This window comes from Aulonocara stuartgranti (assembly GCF_965226115.1).
Source record: "Aulonocara stuartgranti genome assembly, chromosome: 4".
Classification (NCBI taxonomy): domain Eukaryota; kingdom Metazoa; phylum Chordata; class Actinopteri; order Cichliformes; family Cichlidae; genus Aulonocara; species Aulonocara stuartgranti.
This window is the reverse complement of record NC_138942.1, coordinates 35,916,408-35,936,803: the sequence shown is the minus strand read 5'-3', so window position 1 is coordinate 35,936,803 and position 20,396 is coordinate 35,916,408. Positions and strand designations below refer to the sequence as shown.

The 20,396-nt window shown below is 43.6% G+C and overlaps 1 protein-coding gene across 10 annotated transcripts in view; it reads right to left on the bottom strand.

Moving 5' to 3' along the window:
* Positions 1-379: 379 nt before the first annotated feature.
* Positions 380-20,396, bottom strand: part of LOC309704955 (syntaxin-binding protein 4) — a 60,400-nt gene continuing 40,383 nt past the window's right edge. For 8 of the 10 annotated variants that reach the window (XM_082530479.1, XM_082530482.1, XM_082530483.1 and 5 more), the window contains 13 exons: positions 19,748-19,854; positions 17,118-17,259; positions 15,536-15,608; positions 12,601-12,689; positions 10,798-10,894; positions 8,710-8,837; positions 8,239-8,331; positions 5,191-5,256; positions 4,605-4,796; positions 4,204-4,320; positions 2,485-2,531; positions 2,260-2,387; positions 380-1,366 (listed from right to left, as the gene is read on the bottom strand). In XM_082530479.1, the coding sequence (XP_082386605.1) occupies positions 1,311-1,366; positions 2,260-2,387; positions 2,485-2,531; positions 4,204-4,320; positions 4,605-4,796; positions 5,191-5,256; positions 8,239-8,331; positions 8,710-8,837; positions 10,798-10,894; positions 12,601-12,689; positions 15,536-15,608; positions 17,118-17,259; positions 19,748-19,854 (1,335 nt within the window). In that variant the 3' untranslated portion in view covers positions 380-1,310. The remainder of the gene's footprint in view (positions 1,367-2,259; positions 2,388-2,484; positions 2,532-4,203; positions 4,321-4,604; positions 4,797-5,190; positions 5,257-8,238; positions 8,332-8,709; positions 8,838-10,797; positions 10,895-12,600; positions 12,690-15,535; positions 15,609-17,117; positions 17,260-19,747; positions 19,855-20,396) is intronic. The other 2 variants (XM_082530484.1, XM_082530487.1) reach the window with 2 other exon arrangements.

Below are 20,396 nucleotides of genomic sequence, written 5' to 3'. Positions count from 1 at the left end.
TGCGATTTCTTTGGTTCATTCACTGCATTTTGTTGATTGATGAAAGTAAATGATTCACACTGAAAGCACAGTGCTGTGTGTTTGTGTTTAGTTTATCTTCCCAGGGGTAACTCATCAATATAACTAGAAATGCCTGCAGGAGGAGCCAGAGATCAAGACAGCCCCCTCATTTGCAACCACGATTTCCACACATGACCCTAGAACGTCACGTCATTAGTCAGTATCCGCTTCCTGAACACCCTCGTGCACAAACTGTGAGCAGCTCTGGTTTCCTGCTTTTTGAGGGGCTTCTGTGGGAAGCAGTTGTGGTGAAATCGCCCCCTGTGAGCAGCACTGTTTGCTGGATGCTGAACAAAAGTCGAACTTGACACCAGTCCGGTCATCAGTTATTCCTTTAATATAAAACAGTAACAGAAAGAATGAGGCCACACCAAAGATGCAATCTGGTTGAAGGACATGTCATTATTGTCACTGCAGTTGTAGATGTCTGTAGAAATCAAATCTATGTTCAACATGTAGCCTAAGACTGAGGTCTGCCTACACAGAATACCAAACACAGTTTTACACAGCTGGAGCTACGGCAACAGGTACACTACTCCTGAACGCAGGAGACACAGCAACATGAACCAGGCAATGAGATGAAGATGATCCACGCTGCACCTTCAAACCTTCATTTCTTGTCTTCCATGACAGTGTGAGTAAGGGCGCGAGGGAAGGAAGCATGGCAGATGTTGTGTTAGAGCAGACGAGCTAATTTGTCATGGAGTTTCTGACACAGGGGGACACGCTGTACACATCAGCATTCCAAGTAACAAGTCCTCCTTTTACGGAGTGGAGATGAGTTTGTGTTTGTGAGGATAGAAAAGAGGTTGGCAAGAGTATTAACAAGGTTTACAGCAGTGACACTGTGGGAGTGTGTGGAGGACTTGGTCATGCAGCTCCACCTGTACCACCTGCTGTAAGAGTAACACACTAGAGAATTGCAGCAGCACTTCTCACAGAGACCTCTGTACATGTGATGTGCTGCTGACAGGATGAGACCGAATCAGCAGATCCCACTGCTGAGCCCTGTGAGGAGCATTTGGAGTAACTGGAGGGAATACACTAATTTCATGTGCACAAACAGGCTTTGGCATTAAAACGTGGTCAGTCTGTCCCAGTGAGGGTTTAACTGTCGCTGTCGTCGTGTCCTGTCGTAGGATGGTGTGTTTGCTGCGGACTGTGGTGAAGTGCATGGCGAGGTCAGCTGCTCGTTGGGGGTCCTCTGCCCGGCCCAGGTCTGGACTCAGTCCTCTTTGGCTTGGTGCTGTTCACACATGGTGAGGACTGACATCTGGAGCTGAAGCTGCATCTGCACTCACCGGTTCTGTAGAAGAGGTGGACAGAAAGACTTGAGTCTATAGCAGTATGGTAATAGGAGGCAGTGGTGCCTGCTGCGAGCGGGAAAGACAACCCTTTGGATAAAGCAAACACAAATAGAGGTAGGGAAAATACCAGGTCTTTGTTTCAGCTGTGAGCAGTGAGGGCAGCAGCTAGTGGCTCACACTGTCACTGCAGGTCTGAATCACAAGCTGTTGCTTCCCTTTGACCCGTGCTGCGATGCTTCTGTCACAGGTAAGCCTCAAAGCCGTGTTTTTGAAAACTTACACACAAAGTAACTCATTTGAAACAGTGTTGCTTTGGTCACAGCTTGGATTTCAATCTCAGCTGTATTTAAAAAGAACTGAACATGAAGCCAGAACAGTTTCAGCTTCTAAAGAAACAGCTTTTAATCATCGTCACCACTTTATGTCCTGGGACCCTGCTTTCTCTACCTTTGTGAAAAAGGAACTTCAGCGGATCGGCCTGATGAGTAAGGATGAGATATTATCCATGTTTCATTGCTCCACTTCAGATCTGCTGCAGAACGATGGACAGCAGTGGTTGCACACTGGCTGCTTTAATATGTCACTGCCTTGAGGCTGCAGGTTACATCCACGTCTGTTATACTGTATGAGGTGAAGCGTGTGGAGTAATTTGGCACTAAAGACTTTGTATATATATTTTATACTGACACCATTATAGCAGAGTTCTTGCTAAAGGATGGCTCATAATCAGTTCATCAATTCTTAAGCCGTGGCAAAAGAAAACTAATTTTCATCACATTATCTGAAAGTGTTTGCAGTTTGAACCTTTGTCCTTCCTTCCAAACATGGTGTTTCCACGTACTGTATGCACACAGTGTTCAGGCTTTTTATTCTGGGTTAGTGAGCTCTGTACCTTTATCAGTTGTGAGAGTACACACCCCCTCCACCAGCTCTTTGGCTTCCACAGCCAGCTGGAAGGCTGGGTCAGGAATTGGTGATGGGATGTCGGGGCTTTCCGTGGCAGGAGATGACCTGTTACTCCTGATATAGACAGACACACAAGCAGAAGGACAGTTGGAGCAGGAACTCGACTGCAAAGCTGTAAGGCGCTTGTAAGGTGAAGGTCGCGCTCTCTTACCCCCCTTCTCCAAATAGGCTGGGCGTGGTCAGCACTTTGTGGACGTTCTGTAAAGAGAGATAATGTGACAGCTGTAAGGCCGAGCGCTGGCAGCAGTAACACACACCGGGTCTCTCTGTGCTGTCAGGATGAAGCGAACCAGAGAGAAGAGCTTGATTGCTGGACCTCGTCAGTTATTAGTGTTATCAGCCACAGGCTGCACCTTCCCCTCGTTGTGTTTTTCAAACTGGTTTCTATGCTGATGGCTTTGTGCACACCCCTGTGTCTGACTGGTTCCTGCACCTTGCATCCTTCCACCATCACTGACGGCACCGATGGATATGAGGAAACATCCACCCACAGCCAATTCTCCTAGGACAGATGTTGGTGGAACAGCCTGTGCAGCAGCTGGTTTATGGCTGTGGACAGAGCTGTAGCACACTTCCATCACTGGGGGCAGACTGACTCCATCAGCTTATTTTCCCGTCACTAGATTTAAAGACCAGATCTGGAAATCTCAGAGCTGCACATGCAGCCTCCACATCATCTGCCGCACACCATGGAAGGAAACGCTCAAGCCTTTGGTCAAATAATGCAACAGTTATGTACAGCTCTATGCATTTTCCTACTCCATCTAATAAATCTACAGGTTCGCTTAAATAGTCTTAACTGCAAAATAAACCATCACATGCACAGTGGCTGACATGGGTCCCATAATGTGTTTTTCTCTGACATTTACACTTGAATGTTGTCCTGGGGGAAACACTGAGCTGTTAATAAGTTTGAATGACGCCATCATTTCTGTACTGGCACTCAGTTACTAATAGCATTTTTGCCAAACAACCTTCAGTCTGTATGTGTGTGTGTCTGCAGGGAAGACCAGGAAATACAAACAGGTGGCGAGCACATCACTCTTGTTGATTAACCACAACTAAAGGGAAAGATGGCACAAACTGCATCCTTATTATCACGGAAGCTAACGTGTGTGTTTGTTTGACAATCAGAAGAACCGACGTCTGAGACCATTCTGCAGTTTTGTGTGGATGCTCAGTTATTGATCGTCTTCCCCCTAACGTGGGATATTTAACAGCTTTAGCACATTAGCAAAGAAAGGCTTTGATGGAGAGGGGACATCAGCTCCCCTCTCCATCAAAGTGTGTGCATCTCTTATAACAAGTTGTTGGAAAAATAACCAGCGAGAATGTGGTGATTACACTGTCACCTGCTTCAGTGACTACAGTTGTGTAGCGAGCTGTTTTGCTGCTTCACCACCTTCACTTTTCAACGACATTGAATCTCTTTGTAGATGCTGACAGTTAACCACGTCACGCAGCGCTCAAGCCTTTCATTCAGCTGTTTCAGTTTTTATTCATATATTTTTATGCACTTTTTCCTGAACCTGTTAAAAGCTTCTATTTTAGAGATACACAGTCTTCAGCTTTGATAACTGAGTTCTTATCAATCAGTATAAGATTATATTCCCCACATTAACACTCTGTAGAATTTGTATTTTTATTAATACTTAAGGCTGAATTGAGTGTGTTGTGCAAAACAACTGTAGAAAGCTATGATAACACTTTGAGAAGAAGAAGCAATGTTAACAGCTTCGAATCGCTGTCCTGTCCCAGTTCGGACCGAGGTTTAGCTGTGAGACCAATACAACACTCTGGTATACAGAGTGGACTCAGTCTGCTTCCTGCCTGTTCACAGCTCTGTGTGCATCCAAAGGAACACCAGTACCTGAGCAAAGCCTAGCAGTTTCTTGTTGGAGATCTCCAGCGTTTTCCTGCTCAGCTCGGACTTCTTCAGCTGGCAGTCGATAGTCGTCAGCCTCCTCTTCAGCTCGCCCACCTCCTCCTGACAAACACACCAACACACTCAGCTTGTGTACGTGTGTCACGTAGACAACTCTTTGGGTGCATGAGTGCATCATGTATCACTATACAGTACAATGACCTTTGACCTAATGCCTGAACATATTGGATGTGTAAGATGTAGAGTACTGTGAAGATGCATTTAAAAATACAGACAGATGTTCAGACAGATGTTTCCCCAAATTTCAAGGCTGAAATGAGGTTTTCTTGCTCTCCTGTCAGTGGCCCTGAACAAGGCTGTGGGCCACGACTCTGACATCATTGTACCTGCATGGACTCTGCTCCCCGTCTTTGCTTCTTGGTGGCCAGCTGGCTCTTCAGGTCTCTGATCTCAGCCTCCAGCAGCTGGATGACTTCTTCATAGTCCTGCTCAGCACTGCCGGCCTGCCGATGCACCGCCTCAGACGCCTGCAGACGACTCTTCAGGCGAGTGTTCTCCTCTACAGTCAGACAGGCTTTCTAGGAGAAATGACAGAAGGATTCACTCGCTGCCTTCAGTCTTCGTCCATGTTTTCAGATGATTCAGCTGCCAGTGAGACATATTTTACATTGCTAAATACAACAGGATGATCATATGAATATGTTATTAGCTATTTCATTTTACCAGCTGAGAAATCTTTACATTCTTGGTTCTCATACTTAAACTGTCCTACGACATCGAGAAGCTGCACAACAACACCATTTCTAATCATTCATCAACTAAAAAACAGCCGGCATTATCAGCAGACTCAGTTTGATTAGTTTCACTACAAAAATAATTTCCATTCAACTTTGACCCCACGCTCATATCCCACAGTTATAAAGATGTAACTTGAGACTGCGCGTCTCCACAGGCTGCAGGCTGGCCTCTGACCTCTGAGGTCTTCTGCAACTCCTCCTCGAGGGTTTTCTTGCTGTGTTCCATGTCCTTCAGCATCACCTGCCAAGAGAGGCAGCAGATGAAGTGGCAGCTTCCTGTATGACTGTTAAAGACCCCACCTTTCCATTCAGAGGACAGACACACAACTGTGAGGAGAAAAAGCAGCTAAATCTTGGTGAGGTTGGGACGTTGGGCTTCGTCTGTGGTTTTCCCACTGAGTGTGTGTTTGTTGGCTAAGTGTGGAAACAGGATTCTATGTGTTTAGTTTTAAACTGCAAAACGTATTCTCACTACTTCACTTGGTAGCCAAAGAAATGCCACCAAAACGCCCACTCCAGCCCTAGTCTATGATCCAAAGAGATGACTGAGACTAAGAGTGTAAATGTGCCTATTAAACCATATTTCTGGGCACTGTTGAAGGAAGCAGGTTTAGCTAGCCATGCCGAGTCAACTCTGAGACGAGGAAAACTCGTGTTTCCTGAACTTTCCTCCGACTCCTCCCATCCTGTTTATTCTCCAAAGTGGCTGTCAGAGCACGGAGCGAATTCAACTGCAGATTTTTAGAAACAGTTAACCTGAGTGCTTTTACAGTCATTCTGTCATCAGTATATAAGAACAACGACAGTAATTATGTCACTCATTTATTATCAGCTCAGAATAAAATCCATTTTTTCCATCGTTCTAACTCTGTGACTAATGCAGCTGAAATGCTAGTGCCAGTTCTGTTACATTATACAAGCTTGCATTTACACTGCTATGCTGATGACACCCAGCTCTATCTGTGCATGAAGCCAGATAACACACACCAATGAGTTAAACTGCAGGAATGTCTTAAAGACATAAAGACCTGGATGGCCGCTAACTTTCTGCTTCTTAATTCAGATCAAACTGAGGTTATTGTACTCGGCCCTGAAAAGCTTAGAAATATGGTATTATTTGACTGTTGGAGTTTTATATTATTGTAGGGTACATCCTCTATAGTGAAATTAACAAAGTTTTACAGTTTACATCATATAGTTAATCTCTGTAATATTCTGAATATTTAAGGAGCTTGCAAAGAAAAGCGTCTGGACTTCTGTAAGTTGCTTGAAGACGTTTCACCTCTCATCCGAGAAGCTTCTTCAGTTCTAAGGTCAAATGGTGGAGAGTCCCAGATATAAACCTAGTGGGAGTGACCCCCCACAGAGGGACAAAAGGACCCCCTGATGATCCTCTAATCGCCTGAGCCAAGGTGTGAAACTGGGTGTGGGACCCAATCAGCCAGAGTTTCGGGTGTGTTCATTGTGAAACCTGGCCCCACCTTATCATGCGAATTCCTGAGGTCAGATGGCCCAGGATGTGAGTGGACGTTAAGGCGTCTGGGGAGGGATCTCAAAACTGGATTATAGATGGCAGAGAGTTGGTGTCGTAAACCCCGCCTCTGTTCAAAGATGGTCGCTCACAGTGGACATAGATGCTTCTTTCACTCCTCTTTCAAACCATCTGTCCTCTCTGTCCAAAATGTGAACATTGGCATCCTCGAAAGAGTGACCTTTGACCTTAAGATGCAGATGGACTGCTGAGTCTTGTCCTGTGGAGGTGGCTTTTCTGTGTTGTGCCATGCGCTTGTGAAGTGGCTGTTTGGTCTCTCCAATGTAGAGGTCTGAGCATTCCTCGCTGCACTGTACAGCATACACCACATTGTTAAGTCTGTGTTTTGGCGTTTTGTCTTTCGGGTGAACCAGTTTGTGTCTGAGCGTGTTGCTGGGTCTGAAATGCACTGGGATGTCATGCTTGGAGAAAACTCTCCTGAGTTTCTCTGATACACCGGCTACATAGGGGATGACAATGTTGTTGCGTCTGTCCTTCTTATCCTCCCTCGCTGGTGTCTGGTCTTCTTTTCTGTGCCTCTTTGCTGACTTTAAGAACGCCCATTTAGGATAGCCGCACGTTTTGAGTGCTTCCTTTACATGTGTGTGTTCCTTCTTTTTCCCTTCAGGCTTAGAGGGAACATGTTCTGCCCGGTGGTGTAGGGTCCTGATTACTCCAAGTTTGTGTTCCAGAGGGTGATGGGAGTCAAAGAGGAGGTACTGGTCCGTGTGTGTGGGCTTCCGGTAAACTTTGATGTTGAGGTTGCCGTTCTCTTCAATGTGCACAGCGCAGTCCAGGAAAGGCAAACAGTTGTCCTTTGTGTCTTCCCTGGTGAACTTTCTGTTTTTATCCACAGCGTTAATGTGCGCAGTGAAGGATTCCACTTCTTGTGTCTTGATTTTGACCCAGGTGTCGTCCACATATCTGTACCAGTGGCTGGGTACTCTTCCTTTGAAAGAGCCAAGAGCCTTCCTTTCCACTTCCTCCATGTAAAGGTTGCTGCAATAGGTGATACGGGGGAGCCCATGGCACAGCCATGTTTTTGTCTGTAAAAGCCTTCGTTGTACTTGAAATATGTAGTGGTGAGGCAGAGGTCTAACAGTGTGCAGGTCTGATCGGGGTGAAGCTGGTCCTGTCCTCCAAGGAGCTGTAATGTGCAGCCATAATAAACAGGAGCACTGAGAGCGCACTCAGCCACGACACCACTGGAGTTAAAATGTTTGTTACAGCTCTGTGCCAGAAAACCACCAGGACAATGCAGCAATCGTCTGTGCTCTTACTCACAGTGATACATTTCACTGTAAATTTGAATCATTTTGTCACCATTTTATCGATACACGGCGACACGTGTAGGTGCCGATCATGGGCATCATTTTATGTGAGTGTGCTCAGAGTGTGACGCCCAGTTTAACAGAGACAGCTCCTGACCATCATCATGATACTCATCATCTCTAACTGGGGCTTCGGGTTTGTCGAGCCAGCTAAGGTAAATTAGCCTGAGTGTGTTGGACTTCATTCTTAGTAAAGACCACAGGACAGATACGAAACAAGACAGTAGACATAATAAAAGACACTGTGGGACAGAGGGAGACACAGTCAAAGAAAAGTAAAAGTAAAGATACTAAGAGAAAACATAACAGCTGGAAGTCCTCACCACTAACCAAAGAGGGACAAACAAAGGTGTGTTTTCACCTTGAGCTGTTTCATCTGCGTCTGCAGCTGCTTCACCTCAGTCTGAAACTGCTCCATCTCCTCACTGCTGTAGCTGCACTCTGATTCATATGTCTGCACACACACACACACACACACACACACACACACACACACACACACACACACACACACACACACACACACACACACACAGTTAGCCCTTCATTTCTGGGTGGAAATTTTAAAATATTAGATTAATTGTGACTGGAGTTTGTTTTAAAGCTTAGATTTTATGCTATTTATGCCTTTTTTGCTGCTCTTTTTTAAAAGTCATTCTTTTAAACTGTATTTATTCTTTTTAAACTGTATTGCTTCTTGCACTGTAGAGGCTGGTGAGAAACAGTATTTGGTTTCAGGCTGGGTAACATCATACAATAAACTTCTTGAGTCTTAATTAATTACAGAGTCTGCTGTTTTGTGTCTATATGAGCGGCTGTGAGAGCTGCTTACAGGTGAGTGGAAGGCTGAGGTATCCATCAGACTAGCTGCTTCATGGTAGGAGAATGTGAAGGGACCCGTCTCCAAGCCCAGCTCCTCCAGGTTCTCCTGGAAGATGTTCCGGGTTGCCTCCACAAAGTCTGAGCCATCACACCAAAACAGATGGGATTCATTGTTTTAACAGAAAAACAAGGAAAAGCAAACAATCAGGGTCATGTGTACACACACACACACACACACACACACACACACACACACACACACACACACACACACACACACCTTATAAAAATCTGTGAGTCAAAGCGAAGAAAGGTAAAAGAAAGAAAGACCTCCAAGTAATTAACTTGCCCACTCCAGCTCCTACAACCAAATGCAAAGTAGGGAAGAGGGTTAGCTCCACCCACCACAACTCCCAAGCTAGCAAGAATTATCTATTCACGCATTTGGGTCCCCATAAAGAGAGACACACACACCTTACTGTATATGAAATTATAGACTGGCTCCAACAGCGTTACAGGCTCTGGACCCTTTCACGTCTGTCACATGGCTCAGGGTGAACCTGCACTCATCTGTTAAAACCACGGGACACCAGTGGTGGACCTGCCACTCCTGGTATTTTGTGAATAAATGCCAGTTGGGCTCCATGGTACCGTACAGTGTGCACAGCACCCACTAGAGGACATCCAGCCCTCTGACCACTCTCCTTAGGATGCATTCACACCAGCGGCCTGCTGCAGGTTATTTTGTAGCTCTGACAGTTCCTCCTTGCACGAAGGAGCAGATGCTGGTCCTGCTCATGGCTTATGCATGTCCAGCTCTCCTCGAGTAATCTCCTGTCTCCTGGAAGCTCCTCCACGCTCTTAAGAAACGTTCTGGAAACAGCACATATTGATGTGCCATCTTGGCGTATCCCCTCATGCTACCAGTAGTAACACTGAGTCTAGCCTAATGCGACACTAGTGAAAAAACAGTCAGAAAAGATGAGGAGAGAAAAATGTCAGCGACCTTCATCTGTAAAGTCACTACTGTCGCCCCTCTAGTGGACCTGTTGTTAATGTCAACGATACCAAAGCAGCTCAAACTGATGAACAACTGCAACATCCCAAAGGTTAAACTGTTGATGCTATACTCTGATTAAAAAGTGTTCCTTTACATTTTGGGATTAGTGTGTGTCACAAAAGCATAAAAGAAAAGCACTGACAACAACAGCGAGCCCAAATATCCAAAGACCCTCCGCTGGGTCAACGCTCCAGAAGCCAGACACGGCAGAAACACATTTATGCACTTTCTGCATCTTCTCTTTGACTGTACAGGACAGACACTGCACTGCTATGACGTGGCTGCATAGCTTTAGTCAGGGGTATTTCTGAGGTATAGCTCAGCAGTGTGCATCAGTGTGCATCTGAATATCACCTGCGGCAGTTACTACAGTTGTGTGGCGAGGTTAAAAAGCTTCTTTGTCACACTGAAAACTGACTTTAGGTGTAACATACATCTTTAAGCCATTACTTTGTCGTACGCTCCTCAGCATCACAGAGTTACATGAAAAGGCAACAGACCTGATCTGTTCTTCGAGACGCTGAACAACCTGCCTGCCAGGTGACTCATCACTGCAGCATTCATGTTCCTCAGCTCACCTATAGGACCCTACACACTCAAACTGTGCGGCTGTCATCAGCATTACAGCAACTGCTTTGTCACAGAAAAGCATCCTGGAAGCTTGGTGGCATGGAGGCATGTGTCAGGATGGGATCTCATGTTTGACCTGCAGTCTAAAGACTAAGCTGCCTGTACAGTTTAATATCATGCACACCCTTTATCATCCAGTCCTTTCTGTCAGTGAGCATTAACAGGTACACGCAGGTGAATTTAGCCCTACGATGTAAACGCTGGCCCTCCAAACGACTGGAAACATGTAGTCACAGCTGGTTACACAATCTGACATTTTACACAAGTGACACAACCAATAAGAAACATGCTGCTGTCACATGATTTGACAGGACCTCAGCACAGATCTTCCACCCAACAGCTGACACGACTACAAATGTGTGCGGCTCATATCAGTGAGTGTACGTGTGCTGCTTGCATGCATGTTACCTCCATAGGCCACGGTGCCTTGTGGGTCTGTGGTCAGACTCTGTCGCAGCTGCTTCTTCTTCTCTTCTGTGACATCCAAACCAAGGAAGGACAAGGCCTAAGAGAGACAGGAGCATGAAGCATGAAGCATTGTATGCTGTCATCAAACTGCACTCTGCATATCACACTTTGTTCTCCAAGTAAAATTATACTTCATTACAAATATTAGCCTAAAGTTACTTCACAAAGCATCTGCAAAGAGGACGCTTGTCTAGGAGACATACTGATACACCTGAGCTACCAGGACAGGATGCAGTAGAAGAAAGTACAAAAACTGCCTACATACACTTTGAGTAATGTGTTTTTCATAAATCGATTATAGAGTTCTTTAATTAGCAAATTCACCGCAGTCATAAAGCAGACACTGCTCTGTTCAACACGTGTGTAATTCCTTTGTTTTCAATAGAGTTTTGTACACTGCCTGTTCGTTTTCCTTTGCAGAGCCAACAAATCAGGACAGAATGTTGCCAGTGTTTAAACTCACTGTGTCTCTAATCCCTGGATCAACATGCCCAAGCAAAATGTTGGCAACATTAAAATCAACCTAAATAACAGTAACAACTGTACAAAGAGAGAGTCGTAAAGCTGAAGGGACAGAGTCTGCTGACAGGGTAAAAATAATCCACATGCAATGGAGCAGGCAGGGCAGGCCTGTAAGAGGGAGATTAATAACTGGATGCATAAAGATGATGGGCTGGGAGTACTGGGATACTGTGGGTCCAATCTGAAGTCAAATCTGGGTTCGGGCTGAGGCCAGTTTCTATTAGTTTCTGATGACTGAAAGTGATGAGTGCACTGCAGGAAGAAGCAGTGAAAAGGCGAAATAACATAGGAAAAGGTGCAGAGTGGGTGGGAGCTATACTGAGTAATACCAAAATCAGGAAGAGAATGAAGCTCACTGAGAGAGCAACTGCAGAAGATGAGAAAGGTGACGCCGTGGTTAACGGTGGTCCCTGTGGTAATCGGAGCACTTGGAACAGTGACTCTTAAACTAGGCGAGTGGCTCCAGCAGATCCAGGAACGACATCTCTGCAGGGAGGAGCGCAGACTCTCAGGCCTTTGGTAGAGGGCCCAAGCATGAAGGATAAAGAGCACCCAGAGGGCAAGTGGGGGACATTAGTGCACACTAATCCATCCAAATCATCCATTATCCAGGTGCTCCGATCACTTCCATGGCCCAGGTGTGTACAATCCCGGGTCGCTCTCAGGAGCTCAGTGAATCCCAGCGTGCTTCCATGATAGGATGCTGTCTGCAATCATTTCCTCACTACTAAATATTCCACAATCAACTCTTAGTGGTATTACACAGAGGGGAACAATTGGGATAGACGGCAACTCAGCCACAAGCGGCAGGTCACGTAGAAAGTGCCTCTCTAGCAGCCAATCGCTTAAAGGACCAAAACGACCTCGGTCCACCACATCCTGCCACGGTGGTGTTTCTGCATGCAACGCTTAGCGTCTCAGCCCTGAGCTGCTGCAAATCAGACTCATAAGGGAATTTTCCAGGAAACTGACATCACTTCCTAGTTCGTTTCTCACATACCTGCTGGTAGGTATTCAACACTGTCGACCAGGATCACCCACAAACCTCGATCCAGTTTCTGACTTCAACAACATACACCTTTCAACCACCAACCATATATGCCTTCACATGTGTCATCGCTCTCACATAATCTGTGTGATTTCTTTAGTATGAGTGTCCACTTAACTGTGTATCAGGCAGCATAGGTCTAAAGAAGCCTAGCCGAGCAGGTCAGGACTCACCAAGTCTAATTTGTCTGATTTGAGGCGAATGTAAGGGTCCAGGGTTATCTTAGGTTTTGCTCCTGTCGGGGATCTCTGGCTGGTTGAACCTGGAGAAAGAAAATGAAGAAAAGAAAATCAGGACTGACTTTGGTTAAAAAGAAAAAAAAACGAAACCAGAAGTTTGGGTTGTTTAAAAAAATCCTTTCTTAAGTAGACTGCGTATATACACACAGATGTGTGGTACATAGAACAAGGAAGCACTAGCTCAGGGGTCGGCAACCTGCGCTCTTTAGCTCTGCGGCTCCACGTGGTTTGGAAAACAAAGTATTTAACTGAAGTGTATTTTATTTGTGTTAGTTCGTTTTTAACTTGTGCTTCTAAATTGGAAGATTATTGTGATCTTGAAATATAAAAATAAAATGATGTTATTATTTTTCATCTCTCACAATAAGCATCACATTCACATAAACCATACCAGCCGAAATGCTGTGCGTTTGTCGAGACTTTCAACCCAGGCAGGCCAAGTATGGATCCTCATGCATCCACATACGTATGTGAGCAGCTCCTCCATGAACTATGGTAACAACAAACACGCTCACGCCTCACAGACGACAGCTTACAGTCCTTTTTTACAGCTTTGTAATTCATTTAAAAGAGACCTTCACCTGGGTGCATCTCCTTTTTGCTGTATTTTTTAAGAGTTCAAAATGTGTTCATTACATAAATAAAATGTAATTTTCTCTGTAGCACTTCATGGATTTCATAAGCAACACACCTTAGTTGTCTATACAAAGCATAAAGGTAAAAAACAATAACAGTGTTATCTTCATTTTAGATGTCAGAAAGTATTTGCGGCTCCCAGTGTTTGCTTTTCCGTGGAAACTGGGTCCAAATGGCTCTTTGAGTGTTAAAGGTTGCTGACCCCTGCACTGGCCTCTTAACAGAATACTGAAAGTGTAATTAGGAGTGAGGAACAGCAGGAGAAATATCGTTATATAATCTGTCATATCAGAGTTGAATAGACAACCTGATGTCGGTGTTGCTGGTTTAAAGCAGGTCTTTGTGACTGTGAGCAATGGTACAGGGAAAAGCAGATGATTAAAAAGAGAGGAACTGAAGAAAAGTGGATGATTATGTAGACGCGAGGGGAGGGAGCAGCCAGCCATTCATATGATGCGTTTTTCTGTCCCAGATTTGAATGGCTGCTCTGCTCTTCTGACTTTAAACTCTGTTTACACTCATGTTACTGTTTTACATTGTCTTCATAGTGTGGAGTCATTTTGTAGATTAACTGATTTAAGAGGAGTATTTATCTGAAATGTTGTCACAGTGAACCATATTTAACCTGGATCATAATTCTGGAACATTATATTTTGTAATATAATAAAAATCTGTTTCTGTGTGTGCGCTCACCTCACTACAAAGTGCTGACATCTGTCACAGCTAGCAACTGGCTTAGAGGCTGGCAGGGAGTGAAATGATTAGAGTACCTAGAAAATAACCTTGGCTGGGTAATCCCAGCCAATTGGATTGCGAAAGGCTGTCCAGTGGCTTTCGGCCGAGAGCCACGAGCAGCCCTATGACACTACAGCTGCTGGTCTGAAGCAGTCCTTCAGTATGACGACAACTGGACTGCTTCAGATCGTTTTCAGTTTCCTTTGGCAAAGTGATGTTCTGCTGAGAGGCATTTGTTGCACCAGAAATAAAGAACAGCAGACATAACGCGAGCCAAAAATATGTTGAAATGAATATGAACTGTGAATACGTCCATTCACTTAAAGACTGCTCTTATCTGTGTTATCTAAATGTTTCTATGTAACATGCTGAGCCACTGCATGCATCAGTACAGCCTCACTGATCTGAGATCCAGTCTCCACTTCTCTGGCTTTACTTCAGGACTGAGACAGATGTTCAGCTGAACTGTGGTGACTGAAGTGCACTAATAAGAGTCACCATTTCATCATTATTTTCATCCTCACAAAACTATTCAGTGATCAATATTTACAATGTTTAAAAGTAGAATGGGAGGCAGAGCCTTCAGTTTTCAGGCCCCTCTTCTGTGGAACCAGCTTCCAGTTTGGATTCAGGAGACAGACACTATCTCTACTTTCAAGATTAGGCTTCAAACTTTCCTTTTTGCTAAAGCATATAGTTAGGGCTGGACCAGGTGATCCTGAATCCTCCCTTAGTTATGCTGCAATAGACGTAGGCTGTAGAGTGTTTCTTCTTCAGTCACCATTTTCATGAACTATGTATTGAATCATTAGTTGATGTTAATCTCTGGCTTTCTTCCACAGCGTGTCTTTGTCCTGTCATCATCCTCCAAACCCAGCCAGTCACATGTCCACCCCTCCCTGAGCCTGGCTCAGCTGGAGGTTTTTCCTTTTAAAATCAAGTTTGTCCTTCTTGCTCTCGCCAAGTGCTTCCTCTTGTTGGAGTTTCCTCTGTGTTAAAGCAGTTTGAGGCGACTCTTTGATGATTTGGTGCTACACAGATAAAACTGAACTGAATCAGGAACCCCCCCGCTGTGATCTAGCAGTACTAACCACTGACCCACTGTGCATATGAGTCAAATCAATAAATGACAAAGAAAAATCCCTCACGTGTTGGTGCTGGCTCTGTGCTCAATGTGCATATGTGGCTCCCTTCCTGATGCTGTCATCAGCTTCCTGATGACATTTGTTTTTCTGTCTTCTCGATACTTTTTCACACTGTGCATTCTTTTGCTAAACATTAGCCAAACATGTGTTCTCAGTGTAGCAGAGTTTTTTATTTCCAGAGTTTTTGTTGAACAGCGGAGCTCTTAGTCTTATACCAGAGGTTCCCAAAGTGGGGGTGGCGCCCCATATGAATTAAGAAAACGAACGCTTAGACACTGCTAGCATAATGGACAGGCTCCCGGGGGGGGGGGGGGGACAGCACTGTAGTCTGAGTGCAAACACAGAGGTCTCACCTGAAACATGAATATCTGGAGGACAGATGTCAGGAGAAGGTGAGGAAGGTGGGGCTGGCTCCTTTGCACAGATCTACACCAATAACACAAGGAAAATAGTTAAATAGAATTCCAATACTAATGACCAATGAGTTAATTAGTGTAGCTAATAATTTTGCTGTCCCAAAGGTGGATCCTGTTCATCTAGACGTAGTGTTTTCAGTGGGAGAAACATTTCATCCAGGTGACGTCTTCAGTCTCAGCTGACTGCAGGTTTCAATCTTATAAACAGTACATTTGCATAATGACTGAAACCAGCCCACTGAAGGAACAATGGGCTGGGAGGTCAGTTCTTTGATCATTAATATGTAAATTGTCATGACCGCTGATCAATGGCTATGAGTACCATTCACAGAGAGTTGGGGAATGGCTGCAATCACATCATTGTAAGATGGTGACAGATAGACCCTTAGGCCCCCTCCTCGATTCAGAGATGGTCTTTCCCTTATTAGATTTATTAGATTTAGTAGCTGGTAGTAGCAGAAATGGGACTGAAGCTAGATGATGCAATGGTCTAGCTCCAGTTCCGGCTGTCTCTATATTGACATTAAACACAACAGTTCTAAGTTCTTTGTGGTAACTGTGGACCAAACTCTATAAATGAGAAAGTAAAGAAATGAATTTCTTCCAACTTTCTTTAACCTTCTAAGACCTGAACTCTTCCATGGCATGCATTTTAATTTCTCTTTGATATTTGGGCATACTGGGGCCCAATGAATGTAAAAATAAAGAATTACCAGATTTTTTTTTTACCTTATTTTTGCTTTTAAGAAAAATCAGAGCCACATATGAGGATATTCGTTTACAATTGTGATAGAACAGTAGCAGCATAATGTCCTCGTAAGTGGACATCAGGCCCTTGCCGAGCAAAATTGAGTATTTTGGTCTAAATAACCCAAAATGTGATGTCCACATATGTGGACGCCAGGTCCTAGGAGGTTAAAAATCATAATTATTTAATTCAACATTTTACATGTCAGAGAGTTTGAACTGGCTACAGTTTCACTTTGTAAAATCACTCTGATGTTGACCCACCTTATGTAACATGCTATATACTGTGAGAAGTACAACTACTCTTTAGTCAATAACGGTTCATTAATCAGTGTGTTTATTGGACTATGTTTATTCCTCAGTTATACCAAAGTACAGCAGCCTTTTCAAAGTTATTTGGTTGATCTTTTAGCATTTTTTTGACGACATTAGTACAATATGAGACTTTAGCTCAAAGAATAAATGTAGTCTTAACCTGCAATTTTTGAAACAACATAATGGACTCAGCCAGCTGAGACATTTAAGGACACCTGGTGTTTTTGGTGTTTTTGAATGAGGATAAACAGCAACAGTAACTCTGTTTCCCAGAGCTCAGTCAGGTTGTTTCTTTTATCCTGCAGTCGGTGTGCTGATATAGGTACAGAAGATACAACTCTAATCTTTCTTTTACATGGAAATCCTGCTTCTTCTGCAACTTCTGGTTTGCTGTGAGAATAACAGGCCACTTCTTCTATGAATGACCTGTAGGAGCCGTGTATGTGGTGGAGCTGACCTCGGGTGATCGGATGTGGACTTTTAAGCGTCCAGAGTTGTAGCTGTTGCCCGAGGCTCGCTGGAGCCCATTGTGAAGAGACGTGCTGCTGGGAAAAAGTCCTTTACCCGGGATGAAGGCTATGTCCACAGCAGTATCTTGGCTAGAGACAAACACATAAGCATGTGATCAGTGTTGGCACACAAAGCGTGGTCCATGTATGTGGGACATTTTGTTTACCCATTTACAAAAACACATTCAACTTTGGGCTTAAAGTGTAGTATCAGCTTTGACACTGTATTTACAGGTGGGTCTATGGCAGTTTGTGTAAAAGTCATTTGGTTGCAGTCTTTAACAAAGCTTAAATCAGGTTGCTTTTTCCAACCCAGGATCGAAGATGCTGTAGAAGATAATGTTTCCACAGTATGAAGGTTTCTGCACAACTTTATTTATTTAAGTATTATAAGTTATTAGCTTAAACTGTTACAAGAAAAACTAAAAGAGTGATATGAGCTTTTCTCAGTTTGAACTGATTTTAATGATCTACATGTAACCCAGTGAACTGGAGAGAGTGTATATCCATGCCATCACACTGCTTTATGTCTTTTACAGACAATGTTTTACACTTATACTCATCATAGTATCCACCATCCTCTTTACAATGTGTCCAAAACCGTGAGACTTTTTCTTAAGTCTAATCTGGCCTTGCTATTCTGATCACTGGTTTGTGAAGCTGTCCTGCAGTGCTGTTATCTAGCTGCTTGATGTAAAAGGCCACCACTCTTGCAAAAAAAAAGCCTTTTACATGGATTTCCGTGTAAGGGGAGGGATTTCATCCCTTCATATAATGTCAATCTCACAAATGACTTTTTGTTTTTTTTCATAGAATGTGCCAAAATCCTGAATCATGTGCTCTCACTGTCTGCCTGGTTTCCCATAAATTCATTGTATATGTACAATGACAATAAAGGGCTATTCTATTCTATTCTTTTTTTTTTTTTTTTTTTATATTTTTATTGAGAGACAAGTGTACAGTAGTTTACAATGACAACACAATCTGTTCCCCTCACATATTTTTTAGTTTTTCTTACATGAACAGACACAATAACACACACACAGGCACACCTACACACACGCTTAAGTAAACAAACAAAACAAAACATAATAAGAAACCCAAAACAAACACAAACCCCAAAAGGGGGGGGAAAAAAAAAAAAAAAAAAAAAAGGGGGGGGGGGGGAAGAGACATGATATTAATCAGCTGGTAGAGCGTTTAATGACTTGCAATAGTCCACGAAGGGGCCCCAGATAGAATAAAATTCTTTGTATTTGCCCTTCGCCACAAGGCCTATCTTTTGCAATTTAAGAGATGACATCACATCTCTAAACCAAAAAGAAACTGAAGGTGGCTTTGAAGATTTCCAAAGGAGTAAGATGCAACGTCTAGCCAAAAGTGATGTAAAGGCTAATATTTTGAAGTGTGTAGGGTCGGTTAGACCAGTGTTGACTGGAAGCCCAAAAACAGCTAGAAAAGGGTCCATGCAGATTTGGGTCCCAAGAGCTTTGGAAAGAATAACTGAATACTGACTCCAGAAGCCATGGAGTCTTGGGCACAGAAAGAACATATGGCCTAGGTCACATGGGGTGGCATGACATCTCTCACACTGATCCATCACTTGTGGGTAAATCTCAGACAGACGAGACTTTGAATAGTAAACCCTGTACAACACCTTGAACTGGATGAGTTGTAACCTGGCACAGGACGTACTATAACGGACATTGGATACTGCTTTCTCCCATTGCTGATCCGAAAAAATTATTCCTAACTCCTGCTCCCAAGCCCCCCTAATTTTAGCAACGGAATGGACATTTAAATCCATAAGTTGTTTATATATTAAAGATATAATTGACTTCTTATTGGGTTTAAGGGATAAGAATTCCTCCCATGGTTGGACATTTGGGAGAAGAGGGTAGGAGGGGAAGAGAGCAGAAGTGCAATGCCGTGCCTGAAAATAACGGAATAGATTGGTAGCCGGAAGATTTGTTTCTGAACACAGGTCTAAAAAAGTTAAGAAAGTGCCATCTTTATAGAGATCCTTAAATGTATTAATACCATGACGCTTCCACTGTACATAGGTACCATCAATGAGGCCAGGAGTAAACAGATGGTTCTGCGTGATGGGCATGTGTACTGATGCAGAGATGTACTTAAAATGACTTATTCTATTCTATTCTATTGTACTGAGATGTCTTTTGACTTTATGCTCTGTGCTTCCAACTGCAGGTGTCACACTTGGAGTCAGTTCCAGACCTTGGATCTTATTTCTTTATGAGGAAGCTTTGAAAATCTATCCTGCCTGCATCTGTCAGCTGTCTAACCCTGTGTGTAGGAATAACTCTGTTTCAGTGGGTACTGCAGTACTTTTGTTTGGTATATCTTTAAACTGAAACTGGGAAAACATTCATTATCTGACTCTAACTTAATATGTGTTGGAAAACAGTAAAAATAACAAAGAAATCATGTCAATGTCCAAAAACACACAGACACTAAGATCAAAACTGCTTATACTGTAGCACTGTGTATACACTGGCTCATTGTTCCACACTAGACTTACTTTGGTACATTCATTTCTAACATGAACACCACTCACCTGAATTTCACTTTGTTTAGCATGCTTTTGGCCTCTTCATGTGTCACACCAATCAAGGACTCCTTGTTAATAGCAATGAGCTGATCTCCCGGTCTCAACCGTCCATCCTGCACAACAGGGAGACAGTTTTATTCCCACTGAGCAGGAGGCTACAAGCCCTGTTTCTCCTTATTTAAAAGTACAATAAACTGTCAGGGCCACTTCTAAGAATCAAAGTACTTATCCAAGTCTAGTCATTATCAGCTCTTTTCAACTGCAGGAACATAACTGCAACATGTATTTCAGTTCAATCCAATTCAATTTTATTCATATAGCACAAAATCATAACAACAGTTGGCTCAAGGCGCTTTGTTCTGTAAGGCACGATCAATAATACAGACAAATCAAAGAAAATTCCAACAATGATGATGACCCCCTAATGAGCAAGTGCTTTGGCAATTGTGTGAAGGAAGAACTCCCTTTTAACAGGAAGAAACCTCCAGCAGAACCAGGCTCAGGGAGGGGCGGGGACCAGATAGGGGAGAGGAGAGAAAGACAAGCTGAGGAAGAGAGACAGATATGAATCATAACTAATGATGAAATGCAGGGAGGTGTATAAACAGGTGATGAGTGAGAAAGGGTGAGAGCAGGAAAAATCCATCATGGGAGT